General features: G+C 45.1%; 1 protein-coding gene across 1 annotated transcript; it reads right to left on the reverse strand.

The window, feature by feature from the left end:
• Positions 1-376: 376 nt before the first annotated feature.
• Positions 377-16,877, reverse strand: LOC119452850 (transmembrane protein 184B). The gene is made up of 9 exons (XM_037714803.2): positions 16,653-16,877; positions 11,944-12,182; positions 10,203-10,365; positions 8,937-9,027; positions 6,631-6,706; positions 5,080-5,171; positions 4,290-4,459; positions 2,197-2,447; positions 377-1,855 (listed from the first exon to the last, which is right to left on the reverse strand). The coding sequence occupies exons 2-9, from the start codon at positions 12,172-12,174 to the stop codon at positions 1,568-1,570; spliced, it is 1,362 nt and encodes a 453-aa protein (XP_037570731.1). The 5' UTR covers positions 12,175-12,182; positions 16,653-16,877; the 3' UTR covers positions 377-1,567.
• Positions 16,878-20,951: the final 4,074 nt, after the last annotated feature.

The raw sequence follows: 20,951 nt of genomic DNA on the forward strand, positions 1-20,951 counted from the left end.
ATCAAACGCAACTGGGAAATGAAGGAGCAGCACGGATGAGAGAAGGAAAACCGGTAAGGATGACTCAGCTGGCAAGAACTTGACGGAAGGAACTGCAAGAGACGGTTAAAAGGAGATCAAACAGCCCGCACTGGTTCTCTCTTGATAAAGCGGAATGCAGCTTGAACAGGATATGCACTGTGTCTGTAAGCGAATTTTGCCTTCAGGCGAGCTTCAAGGCTGTGAGAATGATCGAGCTACCCAAGAATCTTAGGTAGACGTCGCGTACTCGCTGCTGATTTGAATTTGCGCAAATTTACGGAGCGAGTTACATGTGTGAAAATACGGCACGTCCTGCTAATAGAGAACGGAGCACGGTCATCGGAAACCAACCTGCTTGTGTGGCTCAGACATGGTTTTTGTTACTGTGAGTGTGAGAAGGGAGAGAATGGGTGTTACACTCGGCTTTTTAAGCCATCACAAAAGTAACTAAAAAGTTTGCGACGCAGCCCTAAGAAAGGCAATGATCTGTTGCAAATTGAGCGCAAGTTGGCATCAACATGATGCGTTGGCGGCTGCGGTGATAGTCTGATTCTTCTTTTTTACCAAGTCATCTTGCAGTTTCTCTCGCCATGCTCCGAGAGGACTACAAACAGCAACTATTCAGCGAGAATATGCAAGCAGCTGTACAGCATATTCTTTAGTGACTAAGCTTTACACGCACCGTATGCAAATTACCTGTGACAACTGGTTATTGCACAGAAACAAACGAACGATCTTGACACAAGACTGAGATTCGCTTGAACCCAAATAAAAAAATTTCGCCCGCTCATCCTTAAATCTTTCGTCATTTATGGGAAACCTCAACTTTCGGCCGGGGCGCCGGCACTGCTTCTTGACTAAACTGGTCAGTGCGGGTTGACAACACACGTAGTTGAGTTATAAAAAAATGTTTCTTTAACACTGCACACGCATTCTCGTTGTGAACCTAACATGTGAGGTGACTAAATGACATGTGGGACGCCCAACGTTGCTTTTTTTGCAAACCCTGGCTGTTAAGGCAAAAAAGAGATGGTCAAAATGTGACCATCAAAATACTGGGAGAAGACGTGTAAAAAACCTGGAATGCCCTCATTCCGTGCCGTGTTCCTTGCTTCTCACAAGTCCTTGGACGTGAAATTTTTCAGTGCTGTCTGGAGCACAGTGGGCTTCGTTCGCTCCCGAATGCTTTCCTCTATGAAAATTGAGCGGGCTTTTAAAAAAAACCAAGACTGCCTCGTTAGATGCCTTCAACGAGCTAGCCTATTCTTCACCAAACAGTCGCTATGAAGGAATCAACTCGTTTCCTCAGTCAACCTAATGTGGAAGAAGAAGAAAGCATTTCAAAACACCCAGACCACAAACAGCGGACACCAAGCGAGAAACGCCGAGAACCGAGAGTGTGGGTGAAAACAATGAGAGAAATCAGATCAGTGAGCCAGCAGGAATCACTGGCTGCACGTGTGCGTGCGTATGCCGAGAAGTGGGGGGGAGTGGCGGGAGACGAAGCAGCACTGGCTTGTCGTTTGTCGCGATCACCGTCGTCAACTCACTGGAACTCGTCGTCGGAGCTAAGGAGGGTGGTCTTCTCGTTGTAGGCCGGGTTACGGCCCCGCGTGGGTGGCCGGCCTCCGTTGGCCGACGGAGCAGCGCTGGTCGAGTGCGTGGCCCTCGCCCCTCCGCCGTGGAGCGAGTCGTCGTTGTTGCCGCCCCCTCCGCCACCGCGGGCGAGGTGGTGGTGGCGATTGGGCGGGGCCGCGTACTGCGTGTACTGCTGGTACTGCGGGTGGAAGTTGTGGATGGCGTCGTTCATTATGTCCTTCGGGTTCATCGTTTCCTGCGGGCAGGAGGAGGGGAATGCATCAGCGACGGGGGCGGAGCTCTGGAATTAAGTCTCTCTCTCTCTCTACCTCTTTCTCCCATTTTTGTGCAATTTAAAAGCGCACTGAGATACGCTCAATGCCGTATAATCTCTGCCACAGACTTCCTGCACATAAAAAGGTGTCGATTAGCAATTATGAAGGATCGGGAAACACCCATTAAGATTTCGATTTATACTAAAGTTGGCCTCTGAATGCTGGAGCTAGAGTCATTGACGTTATCACGACGTTATACCAGAGAGAGGTCCTACAACAGACATAATTCATGTGACGAAGCATTGCAACGTCGAAAGCGCACCTTGAGGCTAGAAGAGATGCTCTGCATGGTGACCGACCGGCCCTGCGCATCAGCGCGGCATCCCTGCACGTAGACACGATAAGGGAAGGCGTACTTGAGCGCCAGCGAGGCAAAGAACATCTCAATGCAAATGAGGAAGTTCTGGTAGGCGGCCGACACGGTGCCGGCGCTCGCCGCAGCCGTGTTGGCCATGCCGCTGGCGTTGATGGCAGAGATGAGCCCCGCTTTCTCCAGCACTGCCAGCAAGACCCCTGCAAACAGCGTCGACAGTACACACTGGTGTGAAACTTTGGTCACATGCGCGACTATTGCAGCCCCTGTCATAACGATATTGGATTTCTCCCCAAGATAGCTGCCTTTCGGAAAACCTAGTTGTCGTGTTAAGGGAGTACTAGGTAACACTTTTTCGGAGGTGTATAAACGTTACTGCAGGCTTCTTGCACATAAAAGGATGACATATTTGGTTATAACAATGAGAAGCTGCTACACTGTCTATTTTTGTATGTTTTCTATGGTGAAATAACCCGCTTACTACAATGCCCGATGCCGCATTATCTGTTATAACGAAGTCTGGTTACTGGGTGTCCATGCCGAAAGGGAATAGAATGCAAACTCTTAGAAAAAAAGAAAAGAAAAAAAGGAATTCGAGCCATTGCACACAGCCGCGCACTGTTTTCCATCCTTCTCTGCATTGCCTGCCTCTCTCCCGTCGCCCTTCCACCCCTCCGAACACGAATGGGCTGCACCCATAGCTCTACGCAGCGCCACCCTCTGAAACAAGAAAAGTGGCGATAGCGCCCACCGAAACGAAGCGACGGAGTTCGCATCGCCATAGTTACAAGTGAAAATTGTACCTGAATGACAGCAACGCCGGAACGCTTCGTGCCTTCATGACTGCGTAGTCGCCATCCATGATCGCGTCGATAGCGGCCGCGATTTCGTCCGCAGCGGTTGCGGCAAACGGTAGTTTCGTTTTGATTCGGTACGCGAGTTGGCCGCGTGCCTTCATAACTGAGTAGTTGCCATCCATGATCGCATAGATAGCGACCACGGTTTCGTCTGCAGCAGTTGTGGCAAACAATAGTTTCGTTTTTACTCAGTGCAACGCTGTTGAGGATGAAGAGCACCGTCTACATCGCGATTGGGTGGCGACCTGGCACCACTGGCGAAAAAATAATCGGGATGTACGTGGTAGTGAAAAGCATGTCAAAGATGAAGCCACGGCTGCACTGTAACAGAAGTCGCGAGGCCATCGCAGTTGCGAGGGCTAATTAGTCATGAGATGATGACAATTGCAATTTCCGCACTGCTATTACGCAAAATATAAACAGGATTTTGCTGATTCATTCAATAAATAAAAGCGTGTTGACGTAGAAAGCATTTGTTGATTGTTTTCTTGATACCCTCGATAATGCGAAATTCAGTTAATTCGGACATTTTTTCGGTCCCGTGAAATCCGATGACGTGGTTTTACTATAGCAGTGACAGCCGCAGCTTGATACACGCGGAAGGAGGTAGGGAGGGGCACTGGACTCCCCACCATTGTAGTTTTCTCACAACAGCTCTGCCATTCCATTATTTTTCTTTTTTTTTTTTTCATGCAGCCTGGCTATAACAATTATCGGCTATAACAATGAAATTTTCGTGGCACTTGTATATTGTTATAAGTGGGTTCGACAGTATGAAGGTTGCAATAAGGCATTTTAATTTGATACTAAAGTTTGGCTCGAAACGCCAGGCTTGGCAAATCAACATTATGACGACTTAAGAGGGTTTGAAGGCGAGCTCGTTGGTATGCATCCATGGTAGAAAACAACACCAACGACACGAACTAGAAGGAAAAAGATAGGACAGCGTTCATGCTGTCTTCTTCCTTCTAGTCTTTAGCGCTGTTTTCGCCATGGTTTAGCACGATGTTATGACACAGCAAAATTTGCCAACATCACGTAGCAGTAAGGTTAAGTATGACGACGCTGCTCATAAAGAAGCTAACAAGGCAGATGCACATTTCTTCTGGCTGTATGCATCAGTACTCGTTTAAAGAATGCCCCACGCCTCCTCTGAAAAGAAAAATGGAGGCACGCGGTCATCACCTTGCCAGAAAGAGAGGAAGATGACCGACTTGACGGTGCAGAACTTCCACACGGGGTCAAAGGGTGCCAGCAGGTCCTTGGTGGCAAAGTAGAACAGCACCATGCCGTACAGCGCCAGTGACACGCTGATGTTGTAGATTATCGTGATGTACAGATAGCCACTGTCTGGCCTGCACACGCAAGCCAGAAGGACAAGCAGAAGCCAGCATTATACAGGATGCTGAAGTTCATGGCTAACTCGACGGAAACGCTACATAAACTAAAGAAACGCTCAATTCGGCAGAACGTTTACATAAAATGAAAAAAAAATGCTCAACACAAATTCAAAGAAAATTTCAGGACAATAAAATTGCTTGGCTAGTTGGTGAAAAAATGTTGTACAAGCGGGAGTGCTGAAGTGGTACAAGAAGAAGCAGATAACATGAACAGGAAAGGTGATCGCCCAACTCAAATGCCTGACAAACTCGAATGAAATGCTCGTCTGATCAACAACTCAACAAAAACTCATAAGAAATGCTCCATTCCAAAAATGCTCTCCTTGAGAAGCTATACAACTCTAATATATTAAGAGTTACAAAAACAAAGGGGGAGAGGGTTAAAGGGAGTGAAGTGCCATCGAGGATGGCTAAGAACTAGCCAGTGTGTTGAAATTGGGAAATTCGCTGGCGCAAGACTGGGTCAGCTGATGCAAGGCAGGGGTAATTGGATATCGCTTGGGAGAGGACTTCGTCCTGCAGTGGACATATAATGGGCTGACGATGACGATTAGAGAGTGAGAAAGGCTATGTACCTCCAGTCTCCATCGGAGTACTTCCCGAAGGGCTGTAGAATCAGCGTGATCACAGACATGAGCGGTTTTACTGCACAGAATTGCAGGGTCGCCTGAAAAGACAAACAAAAGTGGAAGTCCTCGTTAAATGGCCTGACGCACAATTGGTCCAGCATCATTCGAGTCAATCTGTTTATGATTTTCTTCGCAGTTTTTATGCCTCCTATGGTGAGTGGTTATGAATTGGCTTTTGTAACACATTAACAGCTATGTGCACAACTCCGACAGTTGTACTATTGTTCTCTCTGTTCTAAGTACCATTCCCTACATTTTGCCTTTCTGTACATATAGACAGCCTTATCTTTACTGCATTTGAGTTTTACTTCGTTAATGCATATTATTTTAACTGTGCAGCTGGCTGCAAACATTTTTGGAGTCAGAAATCCCGAGTAAATAGTAAATACTGTCACCATTCACCACTCAGCCGGCTTTGCACATTCACCAGCAAGGGCACTATGCACTAAACTTTTACCTTGAGCGAATACATTACAGAAAAGAAAATAGCTTTTCTTTCTTCTTTTTTTCCAAGGTTTTGTACTCTAAAAGCTTTTGGCTTTGGGAGCCCATTACGTTCATGTTTTCTTGTGAGAATTTTGTAACCTAGATCTCGTAACTAATATAATTGTGTTAACTATTTGCTGGCATCTTTCTCACTGTGTAAAGCACTCCACTGAGGGCTTTTAGGAATACCAAAGGATGAACAAGTCTTCAGCGCTGTGCTGTATAACATTTTCTTAGAGCCTATATGAAAACGTTAACTCGGGAGCTCCTATTTAAATACATGCACATGAGACATTCAGTGTGACAATTTCGATGAGGTCTGTTGCATTTAAAAGTAGATGTGCTCACTCAATGGGGTAAGTTTTACATATAGGCCATAACTTTTTTTACAAAAGTTCTTGAATATCAAATAAAAGAGAAGGGGGGGGGGGACTGCAGAATCAAGTTTAACCCTCTGACTCTGCAATAATACTATCATAATTATGTAAATTGCACCTGTTACACAAAATCGATGCCTTATAATAATAAGCCACTCTCATTCAAGCTACCAATTTGTGACGAGGACTGCTGCAAAACCCTTGTAAGCATCAATTTTACGTACACTCTGTGAACTAATAAGTCACATAGCAGATAAATATGGCATATTGATTTACAGCTTATGTGGATTTGTTAGAATGCTTACATAATTTTTGTATCATTTTTCACTGCTGAGTCACAGAGTTGTAAACTTTATAGTTTCGTTGTTCTAAAAGATTTTGCAATTTACAACAATATTTATAAAAATACCAACGGCCTAAATGGGAAATCAACTTCCTACAGTCACTAGACCTTAACTTTCTCTTTGAAATGTAACAAACATCATCCAATTCAGTGAAGTGGTTGCCGAGAAGAACGATTTCTCCTTTCCAATGTATCTAGGTAGGAGCCCCCCGAGCTAAAGCTTCCCCTTAAAGCGACTGGCATCTGCTAAGTATGAGGAAGCACGATCCAGCGCCCCAAAAAATGGCATACCTGTTTGCAGAATCGCAGAAAGCCAATGGTATACGTTTTTCCTGAAAGGCAGCATGTGCCATACCAGAAGCTTTGTCTGAAAAAGAGACCGAGAGCATCATCACAAAAGCAAGAAAAGAAACAGCAAACCATTACAAATCATACTATTAGACTTTAACACGGCTCTAATGATACATGACAGTACTGTTAAAACTATCCCTTCCATACTTCGTACTTTATTTTATAAGGATATAACGCACAACACTGTAATTTGTAATTTCTTGCACTCACAAGATAAAAATGTATAGAGGAAAAGATCGATTTGTAGCGCTGGATTCACTATTTGGAACAATCTTTCTGTTGACGTGAATATAACCCCAACTTCAATATTTATTTCAAATTATACTTTGCAACACTTCTCTGTAGCGCTAACTATAATTTCCTTCTCTGATACAATCTAGTATACTATACAGTGTACCTCCTTTATGCCCTGCATGTATTTTTTCACAATGTACTTACTATACTAAATGGATCCCAGATAACCATTGGCTAGGGATTCAAATCTTTGCATACACTTTTGTAGGATTCTCTTAGCTGAATAAATGATGACGAACGATGATGAAGTTGCTGAAACAGTGCATATCTGCGGAAGCTTTGCAAGGCAGGCTGGGGCAACTCTACAAAGCCCAATGAGAAGTAACGCTATGTTTTGCTTTAATATTCAATACGCAATGACTACTACTACTATTCATAGCGAGTATGCATCAAATCCAAGAATCAAATAATACGGTTTATTGTCTCACAGCAACAAACAGGTTATGATGGTCGCCATAGTGGAGGGCCGGGGATTAATTTTGACCCCCCCCCCCCCAGGTTCCTTAATGTGCACATTAAAGCACAGCACATGAGCATCCTTGCATTCCATTTGCATAGAAATGCAGCCGCTGGGTCCGGGAATCGAGCCCACGACCTCGTGTTCAGCAACACAACGTCACAGCCACTTGGCCACAGCAGCAAGCAACTACATAATCTGCGGCAAACAACTCATACACTATCATTAGATTAGTTATTTGGATTTCATTTACCACACCCAATGTAATGCGCTAAAAGGGGCTCTTATGGTAAATAAATAAATGAATAAATCTGTAAGAATACTCTATTCACCCAATTCTTGTGCATCCTCGAATCTAACATGCCATGCACTTTTTAGCAGTTCAAGGTACGAAAATCATGTGCATCCAAATGAATAACCCCTCCAGGTACCACTGTGTGCACGACTTACGCCAAGAAAAATATTACTCAAAATGCAAAAGCACTTATGGAAATAACCATATTTAAAATCAGTAGCAAACATCTTAAAGCCCTTCTGATTGGACCTATGTGCAAGTCGTTTTAGTAAAACCAGTTGGAAGGCAGATGTTAGGGCGTCTGCTCGCAGTATCAATATGTCATCATGTATAGTGGGTTCACTTTTTTTCATTGTTTTTTTAAACGTGTTTTATAGCAAGCATACATTTCACGTGGCTGAATCGGCGCTTTCCAAGTATGCTAGACGTGAAACAGTTGATATTCTCGCATGTGATGTTCTTACAGACCGTTCTCACACAGAGTCCACAACCTGTAAACTTGAGGTATAAGTACTGTGGCAAAACTAAATGTTCATTTGACAGAATTAATTGCCACCAGAAAGAGAAATTGCTCACACAATTTTGTAACATGAAGAAAGTAGCCTGACAGAATGTGTTTGCATGATTTATTCACACCTGATGTCTGTCATTCCCCATCAGGCAGCTCTTTATTGTGGTATATGACTACATGTTTTCTGGGTGGCCTACTGTGTTAAATGTTCATCATTTCTTGACAGCTCCGCAACCATTGAGAACAAGATGGTGGCTCGCACCTCAACTAACTACTTCGCAAGCTTTGTCCTGCAATGTATAAAAGTCTGCAGAACCCAAAAAACATGTCATGCGAATCGGTTACCGCAAGTTTAGTATGCAAAATAACTTCCCAAAGCGAGCTTTTGTAATGAAAGCAGAGCACTGTCATCGCCAACTTGCACAAAGCTGTAGCGACCGTGTGATGACATCGTTGACTACACTGACATTGACACTAGCTAATCCTATAATGTTTTGGTACAGCATGCGATTCTACGGCGCAGGCAATTTTTTACCCCATTACCTCAGGAAGAATGGTGGCCATTAGAGTTGAGTAAATATAGTATTTAGTAAAAGCTGAGAATCTCTTAAATGTCCACGCCAACAGGCCTATTTTAGCCATGGGCAAACAACATCGAACGAGGCCTTCAAGAAGTAGCCACCACTCACTGTATTGGCTTCCCCCGGATCTCGGACATGATGTTGCTTTCGCCTCCCAGGTACTCGTAACAGAGGCTCAGGAAGTTGTAGATCACAAAAGCTTGAACAGAGAGGTCAGGACAATTGAAACTGAGCACTCAGAGCTTTTCAGAAAAGATACAAGCAGATGACATTCCCTCCAGCAAACAAGAAAAAAAAAAAAAAAGGGTAGTTGAACACAGTGCAGAAGTGCAGCATGCCCAACTGTTCACATTTTGGGAACACAGAGAGAGGAAACTTCGCAGGAAGAGTAGTTTCTGAAACTAACCAGAAAGGACTATCAATTATCACCACAGAAGTTTTGCTTAAATGGCTCCTCTCATCAGGCCCCCGTTGGAAATTACAGTTATACACTGGAAGTTTGAAAACGCTGTCTAGGAATAATTTTACTGAAATAATTTTTCACATTGATTTATCATTGGAGGAGATGGAAGAAATGGAATGCCCTGTTACCATACCGCCAGGAGGCGAGCGTGACTGCCAAGAGAGACACTGTATCCCTCTGCCTTGAGTAGCATCCGCAAGCGATGTACCTTCCCCGCCTTCTCCCATACTAGAGCCAAGGGACCGCGTCGGGTTTACGAGACAAGCCCCGACATCGTTCTTTTTATTCCTTCTCTTCCTTTTTTTCCTGCGCAACACCTTTTTGTTGTCGGCGGAACCCATTCCGCAAGAAGAAAGCGTTAATGAGCACCCTCGAGAAAACAGTTCCTGTGGTGTTCGCTAGCACTAGACCTGCCAATCTTACACCTTGAATAATATTACTACTAAAATTTGTCAAAAAAATACTAAAAATTGTTTGAACACTGAGGACATTGACTGTTTTAGGATTCGCAGGATATGCTCTGTAAGAACGCTGCAGGAACGTTGTCAGCGGGCATTCTGCTCTATGTAGTCGCAGCTAAAATGATCTGCGCCACAAATGCTTGTAAAGTGTCTTCATTAAATATTCACGCAATGGCGACTGAAATTATATACTGGTTCGATAAGTTGGTGTCGCTGCTGCACAAGTAGGCCATGCACTTTTGACGAGTCCACAAGATCAAACAATAAAAAATTGTTCAACTGTGTATTTGTATCCTTTCGAAATTGTGCCCTAAAGCAGGCATAATTATTTTTTTTAATCTTTAAATTATTCGTTAGTTCACCTCAGTTGCCTTTCTGCGACGCAGGTAGAAGCTAGATGCATGTTACAGATAGCTAGCTACTGCTTTCATAACAATGATCTCGGCTCACCTTCGTACCAGTCGCGAACGCTGTTGAAGTAGATGTAGTAGTTCTCGCGGAAGAAGAGCAGACTAAGCCACGAGTCGAACGCGTAGATGGGCACTATGAACAGTATCCGTACAATCCAGCGCTGCTCTGTCGGCAACGTGTAGAACCGCAGGTGTTGGTAGATCTGCACACAATACATTACGTGTGACGTAATCGATTATAACTGGCAGTTACCTGTGCAAATAAGCAACGAGAAAGCACATTGCAGGATAACGACATAGCAAACGACAACGAATTAACAAACATTAGGATAATGAGCAAGACCCGAGCAACAAGACACGTGCGTTGTACGCCTTTGTCACAGAATTGGGCATCCTCTACAGGATGTAATCGTGCGGGGAAGCATGCATCGATAGCTGGCACTGCCGACAGTGTAGTGTCATCATCACCATTTATCATTATGATGCGTCAAGGCAATGATGCAGTGATATCTCCTGCTTCCCCAACCCCATTACCCTACAGGCTGATGAGCCATTTAAGTTTTAATAAAGCTTTTTCATCATCATACATCCATTGATGAGTGAACTATCATTCTGACGCTGTTATTTTGTTCATTTCTGTTGGTGTCCACACATTTTGTTTATTTTTCTTTCGTTGTAATGCAAAACAAAAGGTTGTAGGAATGATAGAGGACTGCCTGCAAGACGATGCAAAGAAATCCCATGAATGGAAGATTCAGTAATGGTGTAGGAACACTTGTGAGCAGAAGGACCTGAGCAATGAAGGTGTCTGCGACTACCATGGCTAGCTCTCACCAAGATCTTTGCCCTGTTCACCTTTCGTATGATGTTAGTACATCGTAAGAAGCAAAAAAATGTTTTAAAAAATTATGCAGGTCGCAAATGCAGTGGGAATCAATGTTAGGAGAGCATTTCACAAATAGCTGGCTACCTAGCATCCTTTTGGGGTTCTGCAAAAGCAACAGCGTGTGACGCAAGTGTGTGTGTGAGGACAATGGCAATGGCAATTATGATGGTTTAATGATGGCGACAACAACAATGACAGCACGACATTGATGACAATACCATCATGGCGATAGCATGGCAAATAATCTATTGCACTCTGTCGACGTGATGCTACAACCTGTTCAGTTACGACCTGCACTGACCTCAAAAGCAGTGACTTAGTAAATTGGATCGATCCCGAAAGCGGTGTAATGTCACTCCTGCTTTTAAGCAAGTTGTTAAATGACATGACCCACGTGCCAACTGTCTCAAAGAGCTCCCTTCGATGAGGGATGGAGAATAGTAAGGTCATTATTCACTCGAGCCAGGCATGTGCTTATGGCCGATTGGGTGGAACATCTCGCTACTGTAGAGCGGGACTCCCCGGTTCAAATCACACCAGCGAACAGGTAGTTTTTCTTATACAAGGAGGCCCCAAAGCAGGCGAGACCTACCTACTGCAGAGTGCCCGATAAAAGGCAGAGAATGCTTCGCATTACAATCCAAGACTCTAGTATGCTACAATCAAACCTCGTCGTAGCAAAGTCGCATGTGACATAAAATGTCTTCGTCATATTCGATATTCATTTTAAGTGCATATTTGTCACCGTTGTTACAGCCAATAACTCATTATGTCCTTGTTCGTTTTATCGAAGTTCGACTGAACGGATTTCTGCCAATCAGTCTGATCAGAGTGCTCAGCAAAAAAAAAAAAAAAAAAGGTCTCAGAGACATCGGGGCTCTCAAGGTGCGCTCACCTGGTGGCAGGTGATGATGAGTGCGGTCCAGACGAAGGCCCCGGACAGGGCCTGGGCCCCGGTCGTCTGCAGAAAGGTGGGCGGCAGGTCCTCCAACACCTGGCTGGCGTTCTCGGCCGTAATGTTGGCCGTGGCCAGCACCACGGGGAGCACCGACGAGCTCGCCACGCTGGCCGCCGTGCTCAGCCCACCCGTGACGCCAGGGGGCGTCACCGTGCTGCTGCTGCTCATCCTGGCACCTGCCGCACGAAACCTCAGTCACTGTCTGCGGTCGTTAGTTCAAGACTTGGCGGCTCATGTAAAACCCCCACGGCGTTCCATAGGGTTTCCATAGGTATTGGAAATAAACAAAATAAGCTTCATTAAATACAAGAGTAGAAGGGTTACTTGCTCGTCATCACTCTTGGCACAGGTATCGCATGGCAACAGAGCACTAATACGGGTCATCCGTTGCGTACTACTAAATTAAGGAAATCATGCTTACATTAGGACCCGAAGCAGACAACAACCACTTACTACGTTTCATGCATAATAAGCAATTCAATGCTAATTGTCTACAAAGATTTGCCTAACTGATCGAATTCGTGACCAAAAACTAATGTGCCCCGTATGATGGGAAGATACAGGCATGTGCCATGTAAGTCAATGTAATATTGAGTCTCACACTTTTATGTAGCGTAATATGGCGTAATTGTCATGGGGAAGGCATCACAGATCTGAACCTTTATACAACCAAACGAGCGGGGTGGCATGTTCCTGCAACCAGCAGCCAGAGTGCATCGCCCGCCACTAAAACGTAGTATGTCGTATACTGGAAGCACGAAGGTTCGCAAATAATATGCCATTTGACGTAACCTTACGCCTACGCGTTGTGGTTCTAATATATGAGGTTGGCATTTCATAAAAAGCATCACAGATCAGAAACAGCTACAGTGCAAAATGTGCCGAGTAGGACTTCCAGGAGCGCACCATTCACGTAGCACCCACCGCGTTAAACAACAGTAATGAATTTTGGGCCAAAAACACAATCACAGAGGGGGGGGGGGGGGGGGTGTAAAGAAAGGATGAGCGTTTTGTTGCATTGTGTGACAAGTATGGAACGGAGTACAGTAACCATAATGTTTGTTGTGGAAATCCGACACATTCCACGAAGTAAAAAAACAACTTGTAAATCATTTACATCACATTTACATTAAATTTACATTTAAAAATCATCCTCACGGTACACCAACTCTTTCTCTTCAGTAATGATAAGGAAAACCCATGAACGCAGAAATCACCCCACTTTTTTTATACGGTAATGGCTTCTAAAATCTTGTGCGTTCTCTTTCTCGAGATCTTTTTACGGCAATCAATTATTGAAGGCTGAGAGTACACCTGCATGTGCATATGCAACTAGCTATACGGCTACTACAGTCCAACCTTGTTATGATGCAATGTCATCTGACGCAAAAATACCTTTTTTATATCCGATAATTCATTATATTTGTTTTCAATATATCTGTTTGACTGTACTAGGTGTGCAGCCCCTCTCATCATTGTGTGGAATGGAGGTTCCCAATTTTTTTTTTTCTGGGCCCAGGAAACCCCATTTACCGTCACAGAACAAACAGGAACCATAATGTCATTTTCCCTGTTACCATCAGGAGTCAATAATGTACGTGACAGATAAGCGTGCACTTCACATGCCAGCCATATCATTTATATATTTCTGAGAGAACACAATGCTATCGTACAGTTTTGCAAGCCGCTAAGATAGCCGGAGCCTGTCGGCCTCATAGTTCCACTGCAGCCACCTGAGCATCTGGAAGCATCAAAGCTAAGGAAACCACGACACAGCTAATTTGCTTGCAGTTGTCATGGTTTTCATAGAGTTTCCTACAAAAATCACTAGGGGGAAGTCTGGCGCTAGTGGTCTACGACAGCTGCAAATATGGCAGTTCAGCCAGGGCGGGAATCGTGAAGGAAATAAAGAAGCAAACAGAAACTAAGTGAGACTATCACATGACAATCTCGAAGCCTAGTCACTTTGTAATATGCATAGCATAAAGTGCAAAAGCCTAATGACATACGATCTGCAATTTTAAGCAATAAGTATGCGGTACTTAATAACAGACAACTTTCGTACAGTAATCTCATGTACTACATCCGAAGTACCAAGACTTCATAGCCAGTTCGCGCCACTTACTGGCTCTTAGAGACTTTCTTTTTCCAATTTAAAATTATTATTCCTACTTAAATCGCAAACAGCGTGCTCGATTTCATCACTATAAATCACGGTCATTCATTTCCATCAACGTCTCACAACACATTCTGGCCAGTTGTCAGTCCCTTTAAACTATCACCCAGTAATTTTGTGCCCCGGTCACACAGGGCACTTTTTATTGAGATTGGCTCACTTACGCCACTTGCACAAGGGAGCTAATTGCGATTGAGCAATTCAATTCAGATCAGGCTCAATCGTGACGGACAGTGCCCATGTGATTATGGGAGTAAAATTTCTCATGATACTGTGATTGGCAAACAAGCGTGCTGCTTTCACCACAGATATCATCATTGTGTCATTTTATGCCACAAAGAATGGGCATGTAGCAGCGGGTTTATAGTAACATCATGAAAATTAAGGTCCTGAACTCCGAGTGCCATTAATGTCATCTATGTGGCACGGGCATTAATAGTTGCCCACTTTAATTGTGATAAACAATGATGATAATTACTGAAACAGGCGTAGCGGCTGCGTCTAGAAGTACAGGAAAAAAAAAAAATACAACATGGCTCGAGAGGAAACCTGTCAGGACGGACCGGAAGACATGGAACTCTTCCAAACGAATTATTGCGTGTTTTCGGGCCATAGCGAAGGCTGTGCCTGCCAGACAGGTGACGTCACCCCATCGATCACAAACACTCATTGCCATTCACAAGCAAACAAGGAACAATAGCAAGCGATCTGGCTGACAGGCCTTGCAAAGGAAAGCCGACCCACAAAAAATCAAAACAGCCTTGCCATTGAATGTAAATCAATGGAACCAACAGTAGCACAGGCACACTGAATGCTGTTGTCAGCACAAAAGAAGAAAAAAAGAAAATGCTTGTATTAAAGAGAATCACGACACCACGAAACATTGTTATGGCACATCAACAAGTTGATAATATGTGTAGCAATTTTTCCTAGAGAACAAAACAAAAGCAACATTTTTAACTGCGAAGCAGCAGAAATTAAAGCAAGTCCTTCTCTAGTTGTTATTCGTAGCGAAGTGCTTTGCAGACGAAATCGTGCGTCGTCTGCAAGACACTACTACGAAAACATTGCAGACGTGCTGTATAAAGCAGGCAAGGCCACTGACCTGTGGGGGTACATATAAATAGGGCGTCTGTTATAAACCTTTGTTGCTTGCATGCAGATCTAAAGTAAGTGCAGCCGACGCGGCAGAAAATACGCGGCGGCTAAAAGGAAAGAAGGTAGGATGTAATGCAGTGGTGGTGGTAAAAGGGGGGGGGGGGGGGGGGGATGTATTTATTATCGGCGCACAAGTCGGCTCTGACGTTGGCACGGACCGCTATTTTAAGCGGAGCGCTCGAATTAAAACGGAGGAAAGAAACGCGCGTGGAACGCGTTTAAGTCGAACAACCGCACGACCGTAGGGCAGCGGCAGTGTAGCTACTTTTCCGGGGGTTACGCGGCAATCGAGGAACGAGCGTCGTGTGAAATGATGCAGAAGGAACTCGTCTGCTACGACCGCCGGCGGACCGGAAAAAGGGGAGGGGGAGCTACGTGAAAAGAACAATAATAAGACAAAAGGCCACTATAGGAGCCGCACAACATGCAGAGTCGCGACACGACATACGAGGATGAACGCGTCGTGAGGACACGGTCTACATGTGCGAGCACGACTTCGTTACGCCATCCATTCTTCCATCTCTTCTCTCGGTCGAGCTATCTGCCACGGTTGGGGGGCCAACGACGACGTCGTTGACGTGTATATTGCTTCTCGAAGTGGGCGAGAGACAACAGGGGGGCGGGTACCGCCAGCGATCGACGCAAGCTCGCAAAAGAAAGTGCGTGAATGGAAGGCCAGCCCCGACGACTTAGCTGACGAGGCGCGGTTATTAGTCACCAGGCGCAAAAAAAACAAAACAAGAACGCGACGGCCTCACCTGCGACACCGCTGACAGCCGCGATTCGCCAGAGGCACAGCGGAAAAGAAGTTGCCGCACGCAAGGCGATTCCTGCAACACCCAAGGTCGGACGCTCGGCCCGCCGCCGCTCACTCGCTCGCTCAATCGACTAAAATATTCAATTAGCGTAGCGATCACTGCGGCAGTGGGCCAACGCTGACGCTCTAAACGGACGCCGAAGCACGGCCGAGCGGATGCCGTCTTGTTTAGACGCGTTTAACACTGTTTACGTAACACTTTAGTGCCGCGGAGCCGACACGATGACACACTCCAAACGTTGCCGCCGCCGCCGCCGTAGTGTCAACAGCACAGCAACCGACGAGTCGCTTGTTTCGCACGGCAGTGATCGCGGGACAGCGAGCGCGACTCGCAACAGGCGCCTAACCGAAACTGTTTACACCAGACAGAACTTTGATCGATATCACGGGCCGAACGAACTAATTCCCACGCGCTCGTAGTCCAAAATATGCGACCGAGTGACGGACCGCGGTAAACCTAACTGGGCCAACCAACGGAGCCGTGCTCCTTCTCACCTCCTTGGCTGTTGGTAGTCGACGGCGGCTGATGTTGTTGTCAAGCCTTGCGGCCTCGTCGGGTCGATTTCATTCACATGCGAAGCCCGTGAAGTGCTCCGCTGCGACGCAATTTGGGCGAACCAGCTTCCAGATTACGCTCCTACGGCGCTGAAAAACCATAGCGAACACATCTCTCCTCGGACCCGACGTCGTCGTCCGTCACCAACTAAAGCATCAGGCGTCGCGGTTTGGAAACTGCGCATGCGCAGAAAAATACGCGTGGAGGTACGGGCACGGCCACTACTACACTACACGCACTGAAGTAGAAAAACAGACCGCGCTACCTGGGAAATAATTATGTATTTAAAATTTGCAACAAGGTGTCATACTTTCAGAGAACAAAGTTGACAATAAAAACAAACTTAATACTATTGGAGTTCATTTTTGTTTCTTACAAAAATTTCTAAACTGCCCATTAGGCGTCAGCTAGTGCGGAGCGGAAGCTCGTCTGCTAGTCCATCAATGTATTGTTCCACCGTCGTCGAGAAGCTTGATGTCATCGACTGTATTGGCACATATTTTTTGCAGCACAAACAACAATCGAACATAGCCCTGTCAGTTGAAAACTGTAAAAAGGCACTGAGCACTCCCTGTGACATCATCTGGATTGTAAGTGAGACATCTTGCATTTTTGTTATACAGGCCTTGTGATACGTCGCAGTGAAAAGCTTTACTAAGGCAGCGAGACTCGCGAAACGTTTAAATGCTACGCAATGAGTGGTTTCGCTCATTTTTAGGGCGTATCAAAAATTGAACGTTCTGGCGCGAAAAAAAAAAAAAAAAAGGAAACAAGAACTACTACGTCAGCGTGTTCCGCAAATAAAGAAAATGTTTAGCGGATGATTACGCTGGATAAGCCCGTGCTTGAGGGAAAACTAAATCGTGTGGAGCAGGTGACACTTCCCATCTTCTTTCTTTTAAATTTCGCGCGAAATGAATGCATTTATCACTTGCCTTGCCAAGAATTAATCAACATGCGTTTTGCCTGCGGTGAACCGATGAGTTCAGGAGGAGGAAATAAACTTTATTGATGACAAGGGGAGGGGGGAGCCGAGATCAGGCAGATGCAAGGAGGATACATAAAACTTGCTATGTATCCTGCTTGGGCAGAGGGGGCTAGAGTGGCGTCCAGCTAGAGTGTACTAGATAATGGTCGAGTGGGCCGAACGGCGCTCTCCCGCTGAGGCGCCGCGTGTGGAAAAATTTTGCGAGGGCGCTGCGAGCGAACTGGATTGGGGCGGAGAGGCGCTCCGCGGCATATTCAACGCACTTTCGCTGCGGGCGCCGAGGCCGATTGCGCATAGTACGCTCTTAAAATAGTGCTTTATTTCAACTGCAAATATATGTTTACACCATCTTGCCAAACATATATATTTGAGGCATGGATTATACAACGCGTCGTCTTCAGTTTTGTTGTCGTTGTCAAGCGCGTCGTCTGCTAGCGAGCGCGCGTTCGCTACGCGGACGCTGGCGGCGCCCAGTTTTTCTCGCAGAACGTCTGTGTAGTACATTTGTTTTTATGTTTTAGTTCCTTTGGTGCGCTCATGATTCTTGACGGCGGGTACCAAAGGTAGTTTCAGTCAAGTTTGTTTTTAACACTGTCTTCTAAAAGCAACTGGCATCTCTGCAACATGAAGCTACGTACGAAAATTTTATTATTGATAGCGTGTCATTTTACGCACGCTTCTTGTCGGTGGATATTGATTAGGAACAATGATCGAAGAAAACAATATTAAAGTGAAATAAACCAGGTTTATTAGCTGCGTGGCGCGAAGAATGACCGATGTATTTCTACGTAATTAAATCAAAGGGTACATTGAGAATGGTACAAATGGTACAGTGAGAACTCCCGACCGTGCACGTTTGCATACGAAACACACGTATTAGTGAATACTGCACATAAAACTCTCATTCGCAGAAATAATATTCATAGCAGGCAATTAAAACTATATATATATATATATATATATATATATATATATCTGTGTGTGTGAGAGAGTTATTGATATGCTGTACGACGCCGAACAGTCGTTTCCGTACGAATGTAACGCATAACAGCACCGATGAAGTCTCAAAGGTGAGTGACCGATGCAAGTTCGGACTGTTATTCCGAATGATTGTGCTGCCGGAGAGTTGTGGCTGTTGCGCAGAGGCGCAGTTCCTGAGAAAATTAACGCAGGGGTGTTAATAAGTCCGGCTAATAAGCTGCTAATAAGTCCTGATAATAAGTGTAATAAGCTGTCATTCAATATAAATGCCCCGTTTTGGGGCAGCCTGTAAATCTGCTAACTTGATTAAGGCAAGGAAAACTTTTTTTTTGTCAGTCTCACCATCTTTGCAACCCATTAAAACTGGGTGCCCCATGTGGTACCACACTTATCTTCTTGAACGAACGCAGCAGATCTACACATATCTGTACGTGTATGTGAGGTATGCCGTTTCTCTAATTGCTTCATTATTGTCGTTATGATAGTGCGTCGAATAACTGAAAGCAGCCGTTTATAATATACAAGCTGCTTAGTTGAGCGGACAGACATTTGGGAATGGCATTACATTTATGCATGAAATATAGGATAAGCGTAACATGTTTTTTCTCGGAAATCAGACTCGAGAATAATTTATTTTGTTTACACTCCTAGCAAAAACACGAAGAACGCAGCCACCTGTCTTTTTTTTTAGTTCAAACAAATTTGTGGGTTTTACGTGGCAAAACCACGATATGAGTATGAGGCACCCGGTTTAGATTTCCCCACCTGGGGCTTTTTAACGTGCACCTAAATAGAAGTACACGAGTGTTTTCCATTTGTTCCCATCGAATTCCGCAACGGATTGAACCCGCGAGCTCCAGTTTAGCAACGCAACGCCGTATATCCACTATACCGGGTGTTCGAAATTAAGGTTTAGGGGATTTTTTTTTTAATCTCCTGTGGCAGTTAGCACAATTCTCATTGATGAGCTGGGTTATTCGAAGAGGCGGACATTAGTAGCACGAGAATCGAAACACCTATTCAACTTATTAACAAAATTGATTAATGAACTTCTTAGTTAATTACTTTACGACACATATTGCAATTTACGAATTGTAGCCGGTGAGGTTGCAAAACGCATCCACTTGAAATGAATTTCCAGAATGACACCAGAATGACACCGACCGCGATAAATGACCCCGTACCCATTACTCCGCATTCTGTTACGCGAGTAAGGCGGAAACTTGAATACAATGTTGTGCTGCAGTTTTTTTTTTTTTTTTTTCAATAACGATGCTTCCCGTAAATCTGAGTACCCGCCGCGGGGGCTCAGTTAGCTAAGGCGTTGCGCTGCTGAGGACGAGTTCGCGGAATCGAATCCCGGCCGCGGCGGCCGCATTTCGATGGAGGCGAAATGCAAGAAGCCCGTGTGCTTGCGTTGTAGGGGACGTTAATGAACCCCAGGTGGTCAAAATTAATCCGGAGCCCTGCACTACGGCGTGCCTTATAATCAGAACTGGTTTTGGCACGTAAAAAACCCCAAAAGAAGAACGAAATCTGAGTACAAGGTGCCGGATGGGGCAGATATGCTTTACTTGTTTGAAGCGGCAAGCAGGAAGGTTACATATGTTTCTCCGTTTGCGTTCCGCAAGACCTACTGATGAAAAAACTATATGCGAACAATACACACGAGAGATACATGCTGCTTGAAGAACGAGAAAAATATTTGTTCTCCAAAGGGAACCGTACAATAACATAGTAGAATGAAAGCCGACACTGCGGCCGCAATGTACGGGCAATCACCGAGCGGCATTAAAAAATAAAATGAAGAGAAAGAAAGGCATTTGTTCTTAAGACATATATACATGTCATATTCGATTATGAACACCATTCGAGAGGTCTGAACGCAAATACCAGCGCGCGAAGTAGTGCGATTGACCCTGCCGAGCAGTATCGCCAGCAGTTTCCAACGGCGCGACCTTGATGCGGCCCAATCCAGTTCGATCGCAGCGCCGCCACAGTATTTTTCCACGTCGGGCGCCTCACTGCAAAGCATGCGCCGCCCCAGCCGCTCGTCCCACTCGACCATATTCTAGTACACTCTAGTCCAGCTTAAAATATTTGGGATTGACGATCTCCAACAAACTCACATGGTCCTCCCACATCGAAAACATCTGTACAGCAGCTACTCGCAAACTTGGCCTACTTAGGCACAGACTGAAAAACGCGCCCCCCGATGCAAAGCTTCTCGCCTACAAAACTTACGTTTTGCCTAAAGTTGAATACGCGA

The sequence above is a fragment of the Dermacentor silvarum genome, chromosome 5 (genome assembly GCF_013339745.2).
Source record: "Dermacentor silvarum isolate Dsil-2018 chromosome 5, BIME_Dsil_1.4, whole genome shotgun sequence".
NCBI classification, from domain to species: Eukaryota; Metazoa; Arthropoda; class Arachnida; order Ixodida; family Ixodidae; genus Dermacentor; species Dermacentor silvarum.

Bases quoted from the DNA above. Each gene is read 5' to 3' on its own strand.
- LOC119452850 (XM_037714803.2), bottom strand. From the start codon at position 12,174: ATGAGCAGCAGCAGCACGGTGACGCCCCCTGGCGTCACGGGTGGGCTG. The intron at 4,460-5,079 runs GTACATAGCCTT...TTGCGTGTGCAG, and splicing joins TACTCCGATGGAGACTGGAG to GCCAGACAGTGGCTATCTGT. The intron at 2,448-4,289 runs GTGATGACCGCG...CGCTGTTTGCAG, and splicing joins CTTCCTCTCTTTCTGGCAAG to GGGTCTTGCTGGCAGTGCTG.